Source organism: Panthera pardus, unplaced genomic scaffold (assembly GCF_024362965.1).
Source record: "Panthera pardus isolate Hobbes unplaced genomic scaffold, ASM2436296v1 HiC_scaffold_21, whole genome shotgun sequence".
Classification (NCBI taxonomy): Eukaryota; Metazoa; Chordata; class Mammalia; order Carnivora; family Felidae; genus Panthera; species Panthera pardus.
In genome coordinates, this window is record NW_026526777.1 from 61,467,976 (window position 1) to 61,482,444 (window position 14,469).

Here is a 14,469-nt window from a genome sequence, read left to right on the forward strand (position 1 = left end):
TGTAAAGCCCATAGTACTGTGGCTTGGCATTTACTAAGCACACACTAAAGATTAGTAATCACCATTGTGTTCTCAAAAGAATTTGTAACCACCAAAGAGTTAAAAGCCACTGACTTAAGGCATTTTTAGAATTATACTTGAAAGAAAAATACCAGTTTCTGAGTTGGGAAGTCACACTCAAACCTAATTCCCATTAGCCATTAGCCAAACATAGAGATGTGTATTCATAATGAGGCTGAAAGGGCTGGTAAATTGCTCTGAAAATGTGAAAGGCCAGTTTGTGTTGCTCCTGCAGGAGAGAAAAAGAATCTACCCAGTCCTGGCCTAGCCCCCAGATGAAACACTTTCAGTCAGCTCCTGACTCCTGTACCATCCAGGGTTGCCTTAAAGCCCTAAAATAAACTTGCAGGGTGATAGCTTAAATTGCAAGTCTACATTTATGGATGTTTTTCAGCATTTTCTTTATCAGCGTGTGGAAGTCAAAATTACAAAAACAAGGAGATTCTGCATCTTTTAATGAAAGATAAAACAACAATATAAACATACACAAATTTACAGAGAAGGGATCAACTTTAATACATTTGGAGTAAAAGGTGTTTCTTATTTAAATATGGTATAAAAATAAATGCAAGAAACATTAACTGAGAATGTATAGACAACAGACAAAGACAAAGCTTGTTTCTGACTGTGAACACATTGGTGAAATGAAACTTTCTGTGCTAACTTATTGGTTAATAAACGTGAAGCCATATGTATACTTATTGATATATGCTTTTTTTCTTTTACAATTCTTCCAGTTTTTGAGTGAATTTTCAGTGAACTGTGTGTCTAGCAGAAGCTTTAAGAGAAAGAAAAAAAAAAGGTTTACTCCACTTGAACTTGTTAAAAAGGAAACGACACAGATCCAGCTTAGTACAAGGAGAAAGTAAGCAGACAACATTTTGCAGTGGAGGCATTGAGACGGTAGAATCCCTTGGAATGGCAATGCCTGAATGTACACAAAGAGAGAACAATTCAGGTCCTTTGCTCATGCAACATCTTGGCCTAATGTCCTCTGCTCCAGGTAACAACAAAGAGCTACAAAGTATATGCAATGACTCCAGTCTGCTTCCATGCTACAAGATGATCCTTTTAGTAGGACTGAACGAGGCTTGTTAACCTCTTTGACGTGAGAGATTTCCCCTGAGAAAAAAAATATAAAACAAGGGGGAAAAAAAGAGTATGATCACTGAAAACCCGATTAGGAGTAACATTTATTTACTGCAGTTGATTTTAGTGCAAGGGTCAAAATGGAACCCTTTAGATACACCTTAGTTCAACTTCCTTCCTCCCTCCACCAACACATCAAACAAAATGATCCACCCCTCTTCTACCCTCCCACCCCTCTACCCACTTCCTCCCCACTGCAAACAGACTGATGGGTTCACAGCACAGATTAGCAAATAATAAAACATGTTCATAAACGTTTCATCAAGGCTTAGCAATGATGCAACACCTAGATTTGCAACTGGTTCTAAACATGTTACAACAAACCTTAGTAAACTGCTCTGAAAGATAGCAATGTGAATGCATTCTTGTTCAATTGCTGGAATTAGTGTCATGTTTATAAATATCTAGATATGCAGAGTGTACGACTTAATTAAATAAAATTCATTTTTTTGAAGGTGGTAGAAACTCACATTGAGTCTGTCCCCCATCCTATGTTATAATGGAGAAAAAAGTGCCAATTATACATCTACAGATAAAAGTCTATTTGCTTCTGACTTCAAACCATAGACATCTTCTTATCCTTTTCCACCCAATTTCCTCCAACCCCAACCTCAGAAAAATCCCATATATTCTGATTCCACATATGTGTTAATGCCTAGAGTACATATTCATTTTTTTTGAAATCTTGAAAGCCAACACTGTCCCTGTTGATACTAGTACTCTAGAGAGATAAAAAAATTTAAATTTCTGATCAAAGTAACAGATTGTCAACTGATAGTTTCTGTTTCATGTTTCATTTTATATGTACTAGTAATGAAAATAAGATGGTCCACTTATTGAAGAAAATTTATATTTCTCAGAGGATAAAATAATAATGGAAAGACAAAAGATTTTTTGAGAAATATAATATTTTAGTAATAAATTACTCATAATAATAGTCTTGATTTACTACTAATATGGATCAGATTTTGATAAAAAGTGGTCTGCTGTTGGGAGACAAATCATCACTCATGGCCATATTTCGGAGAAAAAAAGCAATATGTTTAAGATATGATCAATGATTTCAAAATCAAGCTTTCTTTACACGCTTCACAGTAACTGACAAGGGTCTTGAGGATGACATGAACAGCAGCAATGAAAACCAAGCACCGTTTCCTTTTAATCGGGGAAAAAGGATCAAAACTTAGCTTTCAGCAACTAATAGTAGAAGATAATTTCCCATTGGCTATGCCTTAGTCACTTTATTGGAGGAAAAAAAAATAAAAGAAAAAGTTTGTTAACAAGACACCCTACTTTACATTATATATTGGCCTTATAAACAAAATGTTTGCTCTTTTTGTCTCCACTTCTGTGCTTGTTTTCTTATCCATAAAATGGGGATAATCACAGTACCTACTTAAAAGCTTTCTTCTGAAGAATAATGAAGTTAAATTGCCTAAAACTAGTCTTGGAATATTCTATGTACTAAGTTCATGTTGGCTATTACCTCACTATATTATTGCTGTCATTGTTTTTATTGTTATAGGTTTTCTAATTAGGACACGGAGACCAAAGTCACTATTCTGACTCTAAGAAGGGCATAGAGTTGCTAATGAATTGGAATCTAAAGTTTTACTGCTTTTCCAAACCCGGGCAAATTGATCAAATAATTTTGGAATCTCAAAGCTACCCTTCTATACTTGAAGACCACAACTATTTCCTACATTTACTACTATATTCAATTCTTGTGCTGTTACTATAAGTGTGTACATGAGTTTGAATATATATATATTCAATATATATATATTCAGAATATATATATATATTCTGAGGCTGAACAATATATTTTTAAAAACTGCTTACTATCTCTAATGTCATTTGTGGGATGAAGAAAATGTCATATTTATTGAGGCATAAGACTGAATGCTTGCACGGCAGTAGAGGAGGGGAAAGATGCTAATGTAAAATTGTTACTTTTCAAACTACTGATTAGTGCGATTTGTTAAAAGCTACTGGGAAGAAGAATGAAATAGTAACACTGAAAGAAATTCATTTGGAACTCATAGAATCATTTTTTATTTGGACTATGAAAACTACGGTTATCTTTGAAAAAATCTAATAAATATTAACATGGCTCTCTTTCTCCAGATTTTTGAAACATCTTTGAAGCTCTTAGTACTTGGGATGGTATGGGCTTCACTAAAAAGGGAGTGAGGTACGACATTAGCTTGAGAGGCTATTGTCCTAGGAGATCATTACAAAACACTCATTCATGGAGCCCCATAGAAAAGTACAGGCCTACAGTCAATCTGGAAGTTTGTGATAATAGCAAAACAGATGAACAGAAATGGGAAACAATCACATGATGAAACACTTTGTTTGATATGAACTTAATGTAATAAGGATATTCATTTTGTGCACTGAGACAACTAAAAGGCAAATCTGGGTACAACATTAAAAAAAAAAAATTAAATTCCCCACTCTGGGGTCAAAGTAAACAACATGGGTATGCAAGGAGTCATGCAGATTTGAAGATCTGATTTGAATCTGTTGGTAAACCCTGTTCAAATCCTGCCTTGTTCACACACTGGAAAAAAAAAAAAAGATAGGCACTATTCTAGTGCAGAAGGAAATATAGTTAATCATTCTATTGGAAAACTTAAATTAAAAATAACACTGATCCTTTCTTGTAGGTAAGAAAGGATGTATTTATGCATCTGCTGTTTTGTAAAAATCCTTTCCAGTGCAGTTCCTTGGAGGCTGTATGGAATCAGCCCTTGCCAATTATCTTTTCATAATTTTTTCAAGTTGAAGAATCTGAGAAATTTTTATAACTAAGTTCTAAAATCTTAATACTGGGAACTGAGGGCTAAAAAACCCTAAACAATTGCAATTTTTACCAAATTGCTTACAATTGAATTCTGTATGAATAACATTTATTTTAAACCAAATGACTACATATGTGTTGTGTCACTTATCCCTTTCTGATAAGATTCTAAAGAATAAGGATTACATTGGAAACAGCAATCCACAGGAAAGACAAAGACAGAAACTCAGAACAAAACAAAACAAAAATTCAAAATCCTATGAGATTTTGTAATATTTAGTTAGTGGGGAAAAAAAAAAGAAGCACATAATCAGTTTCAGGACAAAATACACCTCAGATTTTGCTGGCATCTAGGTGAATACTGTATCTACCTAATCTACAAACAATATAGTTGTCACAAAAATTCATATAAACAAGGAAAGTTTTCTGGTGTCTCACAGTAAAACCTCACCTCCATCAAATCAATCCCTCCTTATCTTAAATGCTGCATAGAGATTTTGTTATAGTTAGGAAAATATGCCCCACACCCCAAAACAAAACAAGCAACCTATGTGTTTGTTCTTAGCTCTTCTAAAGTAACTAACAATATTTAAGAATTTTACATGATTTTAAAAATCTTTCTTGGTCTCAAAGTAGTAACACAAAGTTGACAATAAGGAACTGTGAATCAGTAGACATGAATACGAAAGCCAGGCTCTTAATTCTACTCTGAGAGCCTGAGACACTATGGAGATGGAGGTAACTCTCCATACTCCTTTCCTGCAGACACTAATCCATAAAGGGAGTGCAGAGAAGCTACATATGCTTGGGTGACTAAGCCACTTGTTTTATTACTGTTGTAAAAACACACAGCAGTCTTTCTCAGTCGATAGGACACTCAACAGACCAAGGAGAAATGAAGGGATAGATGTTTAGAAGACAGCCATGAAAGAGCTTAAAGAGAAAAGTAGGGGATTATTAGCATCTTTTGGATTAAAAAAATAGTTAACCTCTTAACTCACGCATTCCCTTACCATTCCAACTTGTATGTTTCCTGTCATTGCATCCTACTGTCTCCTAAGTGTTGCTCTAGACCCTGGAGTACATTCTAGAATGTCTTGTAGGCTCCAGAGGTCATATTGAGGGATTGAGAACAAGAAAATGCAAGTCTTCCCATTGAGTGCCTGTTGGTGTATGTGACCCAGTTGTCTCACAGAGGCCAGCCCCACCCCTATGTGATAAGGAGCTGACTGCTTGGTGATGATGTGATACTGCTGGGCCAGAGATGGGGTGTGCAATTAGAAACACTGAACTCAAGGATGCTGTTTGGTTTTTTACTCTCATGTTGAAAAATGCCCTTGTTTCACTTAGAAGTACAAATGTCTTTGCCTGAATTCCCAAATACTTCATAACATGGCTACCCTGGCCTTTCAAACTGCCTATCATCACTCCACAATATGGTTCATTTTATCTCTATCAGCTTGGGCCACTATCCTTGCATCTACCTGTTCAGATCTTATCCACTCTTCAAAGACAACCTTATCAATGTCTTTGCTAGACTCTTCTAACTGGCCCCCTAAACTGCTCTGCTGATTCCCTCTCTTGGCTTTCTTGCCCATAGAATCAGAGCTAGTGTATTTACAAGCCGTTTTGTATAATTCATTAAGTCGATTGGTTTGGTGAAAAAATCAATAGCTGTTAAACAACATTAACATTATAGAAGTCCTCAAATACATACTTGATTCTTTGCATGAGTTGAGGTCCTTGGCTGAAGTCATATTTTAAGACTAAACTTCCTGAAACCAGGGAAATGAGATTCAAATGTCTTGGGCTAAGTAAATTTTGACTTGGGGGAGGAGAGGCACAGTAGAGTGAAAAATGGGAAACACTCTAGTCATACCCTAAATATTGACTAATTAAATGACAGAATCTGGGTCTTTTTAACTCTTATTTTGCCCTGGGTGCTCCTATCAAGGAAATTAATCGAAAAGGTGTTAAGAAGGAATTGAAGCTAGACTACGTGTTTGGAAAGCTCTTCCCTGCTTAAAATGAAACCAATTCTCCTGGGTAAACTTGCAGGTGAGTTTACTGAACATGTGAATAATTTTAGCAAAACTATGGGGAGTGTCAGTTCCTAGAAAGTTAAAAATTTAACTTTAAAAAAGTTAAAGATGTAATCAAATTGTTGAGAGGAAGGAAGAAAAGAAGGAAGGAAGGAAAAGAAGGACTCGGTAGCTAGTTTGGGGGATGGTATATGTGATATTGAGCACTGGAAAAAATTCTATCATTATACTAAAAAGAGAGGGTTTGTGAACACATTTACATTTAAGTGTAGATTACTAGCTTCCTGTGCATATTGAGAAAGAACAAGTAACACCAAATACTTTCATTTTCTTAGTTTAAAATATTTTCCTAAAATAAACGTGGTATATATCCATTTGAAAAATGAGGGAAACATAGAAAAATATAAATAAGAAATAAACATTACTTAAATTCAGTTATTTACATACTAATATATCCTTCTATGTTGTATGAATTTTTTTAATTTTGTGTTTTTACAAAAAACTGAAATTTACAAGCCATTTTGTGCATAGCATTGGCTTATTATGAGTAACATACATATTACTCATGTTACATATGTTTTTTTTTGTAAAATAATTTCAAATTCATTGCATTAGTGAAAAAGGAAATCAATTTAGACAGATGCTACCAACATTAAGAAAAAAATTTAATATCAGCATGTATCAAAGTGCATCACACATCATAAGGGGATGTACTGTTTCTGAAATATTATTTTAGTTCTACACATATAAACACACACAAGCAGATTATACAGTAATACAATATACACACACACAAACACATATTAATTATTATGTCAAATGTGGGTGACAATACAAAAAAAGATGAAAGCCACTGTTCTGAAATATAATTTTCAATAGTTGTATAATATTCCATTAGGTAGATATACCTTAATGTATGTAAGAAATTCACAATTGTTGTACATTAAGGTTGTGTTTTTGATTGGCAGTTATATGGTACAATGAATATTCTTGTATATGTGTGAACATCTGGGTTTTCTCAGAATTAAATTATTAGAAGTTGAATTACTGATTGAAAGTGAAATAATTTTAAAACTTTTGACATATTCTGTAAAGTTCTGTTCAAAAAAAGTGTTTAGCAATTTGTATTCCTATTAACTGTGTATGAAAACACTGGTTTACTTACTCCCTTTCTAACACTAGATATTATCATTTTAGAATTTAAAAAAATTTTTTTATGTTTATTTATTTTTGAGAGAGAGAGACAGAGCATGATCAGGGGAGGGGTGAAGAGAGGGAAACACAGAATCCAAAGCAGGCTCCAGGCTCTGAGTTGTCAGCACAGAGCCTGACGTGGGGCTTCAACTCAAGGACCATGAGATCATCACCTGAGCAGAAGTTGGTCCCTTAACTGACTGAGCCACCCAGGCAACCCCACTAGATATTATCATTTAAAAAAATAACCTATTTGGAGGAAAAGGTTATTTTGTTGTTTTTAAAATTTTACTTGACTATTAATGAAGATAGATTTTCTTTCTGTTTTGTCATATTTATTGATTATTTGTATTCTTTTAAAACTGTTCAAGTCTGGGGCGCCTGGGTGGCTCAGTCGGTTGGGCGGCCGACTTCGGCTCGGGTCATGATCTCGCGGTCCGTGAGTTCGAGCCCTGCATTGGGCTCTGTGCTGACAGCCTGGATCCTGCTTCAGATTCTGTGACTCTTTCTGTCTCAGCCCCTCCCCCGCTTGTGTGTGCGCTCTCTCTCTCACTGTCTCTCAAAAATAAATAAACATTGTATGGAAACCAATTTGACAATAAGTTTCATATATTTAAAAATAAATAAATAAATAAACATTAAAAAATAATAATAATAAATAAAAAGGGTTTAGCAGACTTGAGGATAGGAGGTTGGTTGCTTTAACAAAGGTTTGTGGAGTAAGTCATGTAGCAGTCTTTTGTGGTATCTCTGTGGCCAAGATACAGAAGGGTCAATGAAGACTCCCAATCAGGTTCTGTGCTGTCAGCATGGAGTCCAGTGTGGGGCTTGATCTCACCAACCGTGAGACCATGACCTAAGCTGAAATCAAGAGTCAGATGTTTAACTGACTAAGCCACTCAGGTGACCCTCTATTTTTTTTTCCTATTGGGAAGACAATATCCCCAATTAGGGGATAGGATAGGGGTTAGGTTATGTCTCTAGTACTGTATTCAGTTACCATTTTGGAGGACTGCTGACTGGAGCAAATGTTTGAGGTAAGCAAACAAGATGATGAAAGAACATGAGACTATTACATGAGAAAACATTAGAAGTACATTTTTATGATGCAAGTCTTACTCAGATTTAATTTAATAGCAATTTAAGGCATCTTTACTATATTGAGTCCCATTAAGTATCCAGCTTAGTTTTCATAGAAACATCTTTCCTTTTCATACTCAAATTTCAAAAGCTGATATATTTAGTTATGTAATTAGTATCAATTCAGATATGATAAAATGAACATGGCAACAACATAATTGACTGTTAACCACATAATTCAACTGGTAGTTGCCGAACTCTGTGCGCACAACTGGAGGGTTGCCTCTTAGCTGTGACATTTGTTGTGCCCTTGGCATCTACCAGTTGGGAGAGAGCGTCCATTAGTCTAGAGCAGTGGTTTTCAGAGCGTGGTCTCAAAGCCAATAGGAGCAGTATCACTTAAGACTTAATTAAAAATGAAAATTCTTGGGGTGCCTGGGTGGCTCAGTCGGCTAAGTGTCCGACTTCGGCTCAGGTCATGATCTCCCAGTTCGTGAGTTCTAGCCCCGCGTCCGGCTCTGGGATGATGGCTTGGAGCCTGGAGCCTGCTTCAAATTCTATGTCTCCCTCTCTCTCTGCTCCTCCCCTGCTCACACTCGGTCTCTCTCTCCTTCAAAAATAAATAAAAATATTTTAAAAAAAATTAAAAAAAAATAAAAATGAAAATTCTTGGATCTCAGCAGAAAACTGCTTAATCAAACCTTATGAGAGGCGAGATTTAGCAATCTGTCTCATCAGGTGTTTCTGCTGCAGCCAAATATGAGAACCATGGATCTCTGGTAAGAAGAGGTCAGGTAGGAATGCTTCTACCTAGATAACAGTTCTTAAATGTTATTGTTCTGACATGTTTGTAACAAAATGTAAATGCGGGCAGAGGGGCAAAAGGAGAGAGAGAGAGAGAGAGAGAGAGAGAGAGAAGGCCTCTGACTCAGTTTATCTTGTATGAGGTAATGAAATCTGTATTTTCCAAGCCCCAGTGATTTTGAGATTATGGGATATGGGTAGTTGAACTGCACAGAAAAACAGCAAATTTGAGATTTTAGCTAAAGAAAATAAAAAGAACACTTGAAAGGAGTTTATGTAATCATGCCTTCAAGAAATTTGACAGCTGTCAAGATCTAGATAAATGTTTATTTTATTCTGTCCAGTTCCAGAGATAGAACTAGGGAGATTGCATGGAAGCTACAGAAAAGTAGATTACGCTGAAAATAAGAAATGAATTTCTAATATGTGGCATGGACTTCCTGTGCCCTCCAAGAGTACCACATCTCTGGAACTTACGAGCCAGGGAATGCTAGATGCCTACTTGTGACTGCACCCACGGAAGAGACTGAGGCAATGTGCTGCCCACTGAACCTGGGGAAATTGAAGCCTCTAAATTCCTTTTCAATTCAGAGGCTTAAAAAATTCAGGATCTCCTCAAAGTACCTTGAGGACTTAACTTTTATAATTAGAAAAGTTAAAGACTTCCCAGTATCTTTTACTAGTTTTATGAGAAATATGTTCCTCTTAGATATTAATAAGCATGTGTCAAGTGAATACCCTTGATAATAGGTGTTTGTTATCCCCTTTTGTGATTCAGCCATGTCTACTGGGTAGTTTTTCTGTTCCTGATGAAATAGAAGGGAAAAAATCTTTAATATCAAAGCAAGTAAATCAAAATGACTTCATAAACCAAAAAAAATAAAAATAAAAATAAAAATAATAGCAGAAATTTTCTTTTCCAGAAACAATAGTCAGTAGAGTTTAGAAATGGTGTTTTAAATTTTCAATACCACAAGTCTATCTTAATAATGGTCTTTTCTGGTTGAAATTATAGGTATAAGCATTGTATTTGGAGTTGTCCAATGTTTGCTCTTATTACTCGTAGATCCTAGCCACTTAAAAACAACAACGAAAAAAAAAACAGCCATCAAAATGTGACGCATAATGCAGGAGATACGGGATTTTGCCCAGTCTGGGCTTGCTGGAGGGTATCTGGAGGTGCCTAAGAAAATGTAACAGGGTGACTGTAGGATTGGACATAACATATCTAGGTCAATAAACATGTATGCAATTTATATAAAGATGTCTATTTTTTAATTTTAAATTGCCTATTTTAGTTGTATTGCCTTGAAGTCCTAGCAAAAGTTATAGAAAAGTAAAAATCTTTTTTTTTTTTTTTGACCAGCATGGCTGGTCATCAGTATAAAAATGGTGATGAGCACACAGCAATGGTGCATGTGGCTTTAGAATGGGTAAGAAAAAATGAGAAATAGATGGCTTGGTGATGATATAGGGTTGCCTAGTAAGACCTCATATCTAGAAATAATTAACATATGAATCTACTTTTAGCGGAAATTAAATTTAGACATCATAACAAAACCAATCTTTATCAAGTTAAGCTCCATTTTTATTTTCCTAGCTACATAAAACAAATTTCTGAAAAGAATATGTAAACATGCTGCCTTTAGACCATTGATGAACTCGTATTTAACTCTATGTAATTCTCTTAAATTCTATTTAACTCAATGAGGTAATTGAGACTGATACAGAGATTCAGTTGATTATCTGCAACTACTTTGCCAAACATTGTAAGGCTGAGTACGTAAGCACACTGGAACATTCCATATTCTCTTGCGTTACTCAGCTAAATTCTGCGACTTGATGTAAGATTCAGATATAGTTGAGTAATTTTCAATTTTACATATCTTCAAATAAAATCAAAGTGATAATGTAAAATTACCTCTTATGTAACTTTTACAATTCCTAATTGATAGTTTGAAGTTTATTTTTCTATCAACTCTTCCAACAAACTTGGTTCAAAAATGTTTTAGCCTATATGTAAACTTACTGGTGTTAAAAGTTCTACACTCCCACCTATACTTTTTCTATTTTACTGGCCCAGTTCTTGTTATCTTCAGGTGTGGATTAATATAGTAGCTGCTAATCCTGCAAACATGTCCTCCTGTCTCTAGGTTCTCCTAACTTGCCCTCCACCCACATCTTCAGCAGAGATGACGATGGCTTAGTGTGTGGGTCCAGAATACAAGGTGTCTCCTTGATGACCTTCTTTTGTACTATGCTCCTCTAACTGGAGACTTCATGGCAGTCCCTGCCTGTGACACAGCTGCATTTATCAAGTGCTCAGACACTTTTTCCAGTTCTGCTTTTGTTCTCTCCCCTTCAGGGCCAGCTCCCCCAACTATCCAGTAGGCAGGTCTCTTGCTTAGGCCTTACTTAACTCTTCTCCCTGCCTACTCTGTGCTGCTTTAAGCATGATTTATATGAAGTAAACTAGTGGGAAGCTAGTAGGAATTTCGTTCTGTTCATTGAACAGTTAACTTTCCTGAGAAGAATGAACCAACTTAGGTACACATTAGTGGCATCCCAAAAGTAGTTACTTCTGTTAATATCTGTTGTTATAAAACTGTAAGCTTCCTAACAGTTGTAGCTATTTCTTATTATCTATGTACTCTAAGATAGGGAGCAAAGTGTCTGACCCCCAGCAGGTGGTCAATTACTGTTTTTGTTGCTGTTGCTGTTGGATAAAAGAATCCAATAGTGCTTGGATACATGAGTACTATTGGGTTATAAACTTGTTATGCAGAGCCGCCAGGGTGGTTTCCAATTAAACAGGAAACTGGGACCTTGTAACTACTGGTGTTAACCCAAGGCTTCCCGTATATTAGAACAGTACTTTGGGAAATGCTATTAAACTTCTGCCTCTGGGATATGTACTAGGAATGGGGAAGTTTCCCACTGGGGACTGTCTACTCAGCAGCCTCAAACCATTCCTTAGGGGGCACCTGGGTAGCTTAGTCTGTTAACCATCCAACTTCAGCTTAGGTCACGATCTCATGGTTTGTGAGTTCAAGCCCTTCATCGGGCTCTGTGCTGACAGCTCAGAGCCTGGAGACTGCTTCAGGTTCTGTGTCTCCCTCTTTCTATGCCCCTCCCATGCGTATGCTCTCTCTCCCTCTCAAAGATAAACATTAAAAATACATATTAAAAAAAAAAACATTCCTTGGGAACCCCCAGGGTTGCATTGGATGCTCCCTGACCAAAACCACCATACAATCCACAGCTTATAAAACTTGAGTGGCAATTTAAGAACTAATGATGTTACTAGGGGAACATAAAGATATGCTGTCCAAATGAAATCAGCTACATTTCACACCAATCAATTTACCACATGCTGCAGGGAACCTGAAATTGCTTTCTTAGGCAAGTTATCACCACAAACAGTTTCAGTAAAACAAGATAGATAGCCATATATGCCAACAACAAAATGATAAATGAGTTTCAGGTCCAGAAGAGAAGAAAGAGGAGAAAATGTTTCATCTTTTAGCAGATAGATTTTAGGTATTTACTGGTAATATCTATGGTGGGAAACCCCAACAACCAGTTTATAAATTATATTTACCTAAGATGCTCTAGGAATTTTCTAACATAGAGATCTCTATGAATATACCTGTAATCTCAAGCAAAGAATCTCAACCAGAAAAGAATATGCACAAAGTTCTCCTTCAGATTAGTATGCATTAGTATGCATTCACAGGTGTACAGATAAAATAAATAAAAACCTTCCCTAATCTATGGTATATCGTGATGGATGTTTATCTGAAGCAGAATCTGCTTCATTATGAGGGATGCTTATGTAAATCAAGGGTCTCACTAAGTCCTTGAAGCCTTTGCTGTAATGCAACTTCATTAGTAAAAACACAATCTGGAGAAGGACCATTCTGAATACTCTAAGGTTTGTCTTTACTACATTGTGGTAGAAATTGGTATCAAGGGAAATGAAAGCAAAGACAGGCTATAGGATAGTCAAAACTTAATGTATACCAAGTGAATGAATAATCCAGACTAGTAAAACAGTATATAAAAACAATGATAAAAATGTAGTGTATGAGTGGATCTTAGATTACCAGGTCATTTTTCTCTATTGGAATTACTCATAGTGAACAAATCTGAACAAGTGACAAGTTTATACAGGATCCTTTCTAACAAAGTTTATCTACACTTAAGGTACCTGTAAGCCCAAAGGAAAATCTAGAGCACTCGACCAGAAGTGCCAGGGCTTAATCCTAAATGGAACCAATGTCCAGTCCAATGGGCAGTTGGGAGGTCCACACGAATAGATTTCACACTGCATTGCCCTACTCCTGGCATTGCCCCACAGCTAGTCTGGGGCTGTGTTTCCCAAGCCCGGAATCTGTATTATTCATAGGATTATACTGAATTGACTGAATGGTCTCAATGTATAATCTTGGCGGTTATTAGCGTATGTGGAGAAGATTTTATGCTGGATTTCACATTTGATGAAAAACCAAGTTAAAAATCATTTAACTAGAAACAATCCCTAGAGCCTGACAGTGTCTTAAAAAAAACAGCGAAAGACTCCCAGAATGTGACTACAATTCTTCATAGATTGAGGACCAAATGGTAACCAATTTTTTATTAATGTGTAACACAGTAGTTTTGAAATTAAGAATACAAAGTATGATTCCTGCCTTCTTCAACCAGTTATTTTTTCATCTAGTGTGTGCTCTCATGTTAGGGAAAATATAAAGATAAGAGAGGAGGAAAAATAAATAAGTAAACATCTTTTATAACTTTGCATTCCATTTAACCAAGCAATTAAAATTTTTATGACCATAAGAAAAAAAAACAATATTTTACTTGACAGATATTTATCATACTTTGATCTACAATATGAAGAAAGAAAGAAGGAACAATGTAGATATCCATCAATAGAAGACTGGAAAATAAATTTCAAGTATATCTATTCAGAGGAAATTTGTGTAGACAATAAGTAAAATTATGTAGAAGAATATGAAAAGACCTGGAAGATATTTGTGATGCATTTTAAGCAAATAAAGCATGTTTCAAAAGCATATGCAATGTATAACCCCATTTATTTATGTATTTATATAAAGAATACTTATATTCATTTATATATGTTTGTGCAAAGTGCTAACTAAAGCTACTCCTGGCTAGAGAGATTATAGGTAAAGAAGCAGGGGTTCAGCAGTTTCTAAAAATTCATATGGCATGAAAGCATGGATTAGGTTTCAAATGTAAATATTAACATGTCAAGCTTTCAGGTCTGGGCTCTTTTACCTCATTTGTTGCATATATTAAATTTACATGAGG

The 14,469-nt window shown here is 35.7% G+C and overlaps 1 protein-coding gene across 9 annotated transcripts in view; it reads right to left on the bottom strand.

The window, feature by feature from the left end:
- Positions 1 to 498: 498 nt before the first annotated feature.
- RGS7 (regulator of G protein signaling 7) overlaps positions 499 to 14,469 on the bottom strand; it is a 517,170-nt gene continuing 503,199 nt past the window's right edge. For all 9 annotated transcript variants that reach the window (XM_053909369.1, XM_053909372.1, XM_053909370.1 and 6 more), the window contains one exon: positions 499 to 1,182. Coding sequence is in view for 2 of the 9 variants with exons in the window: in XM_053909370.1 (XP_053765345.1) it covers positions 1,132 to 1,182 (51 nt within the window). In the remaining 7 variants the exon portion in view is untranslated. The remainder of the gene's footprint in view (positions 1,183 to 14,469) is intronic.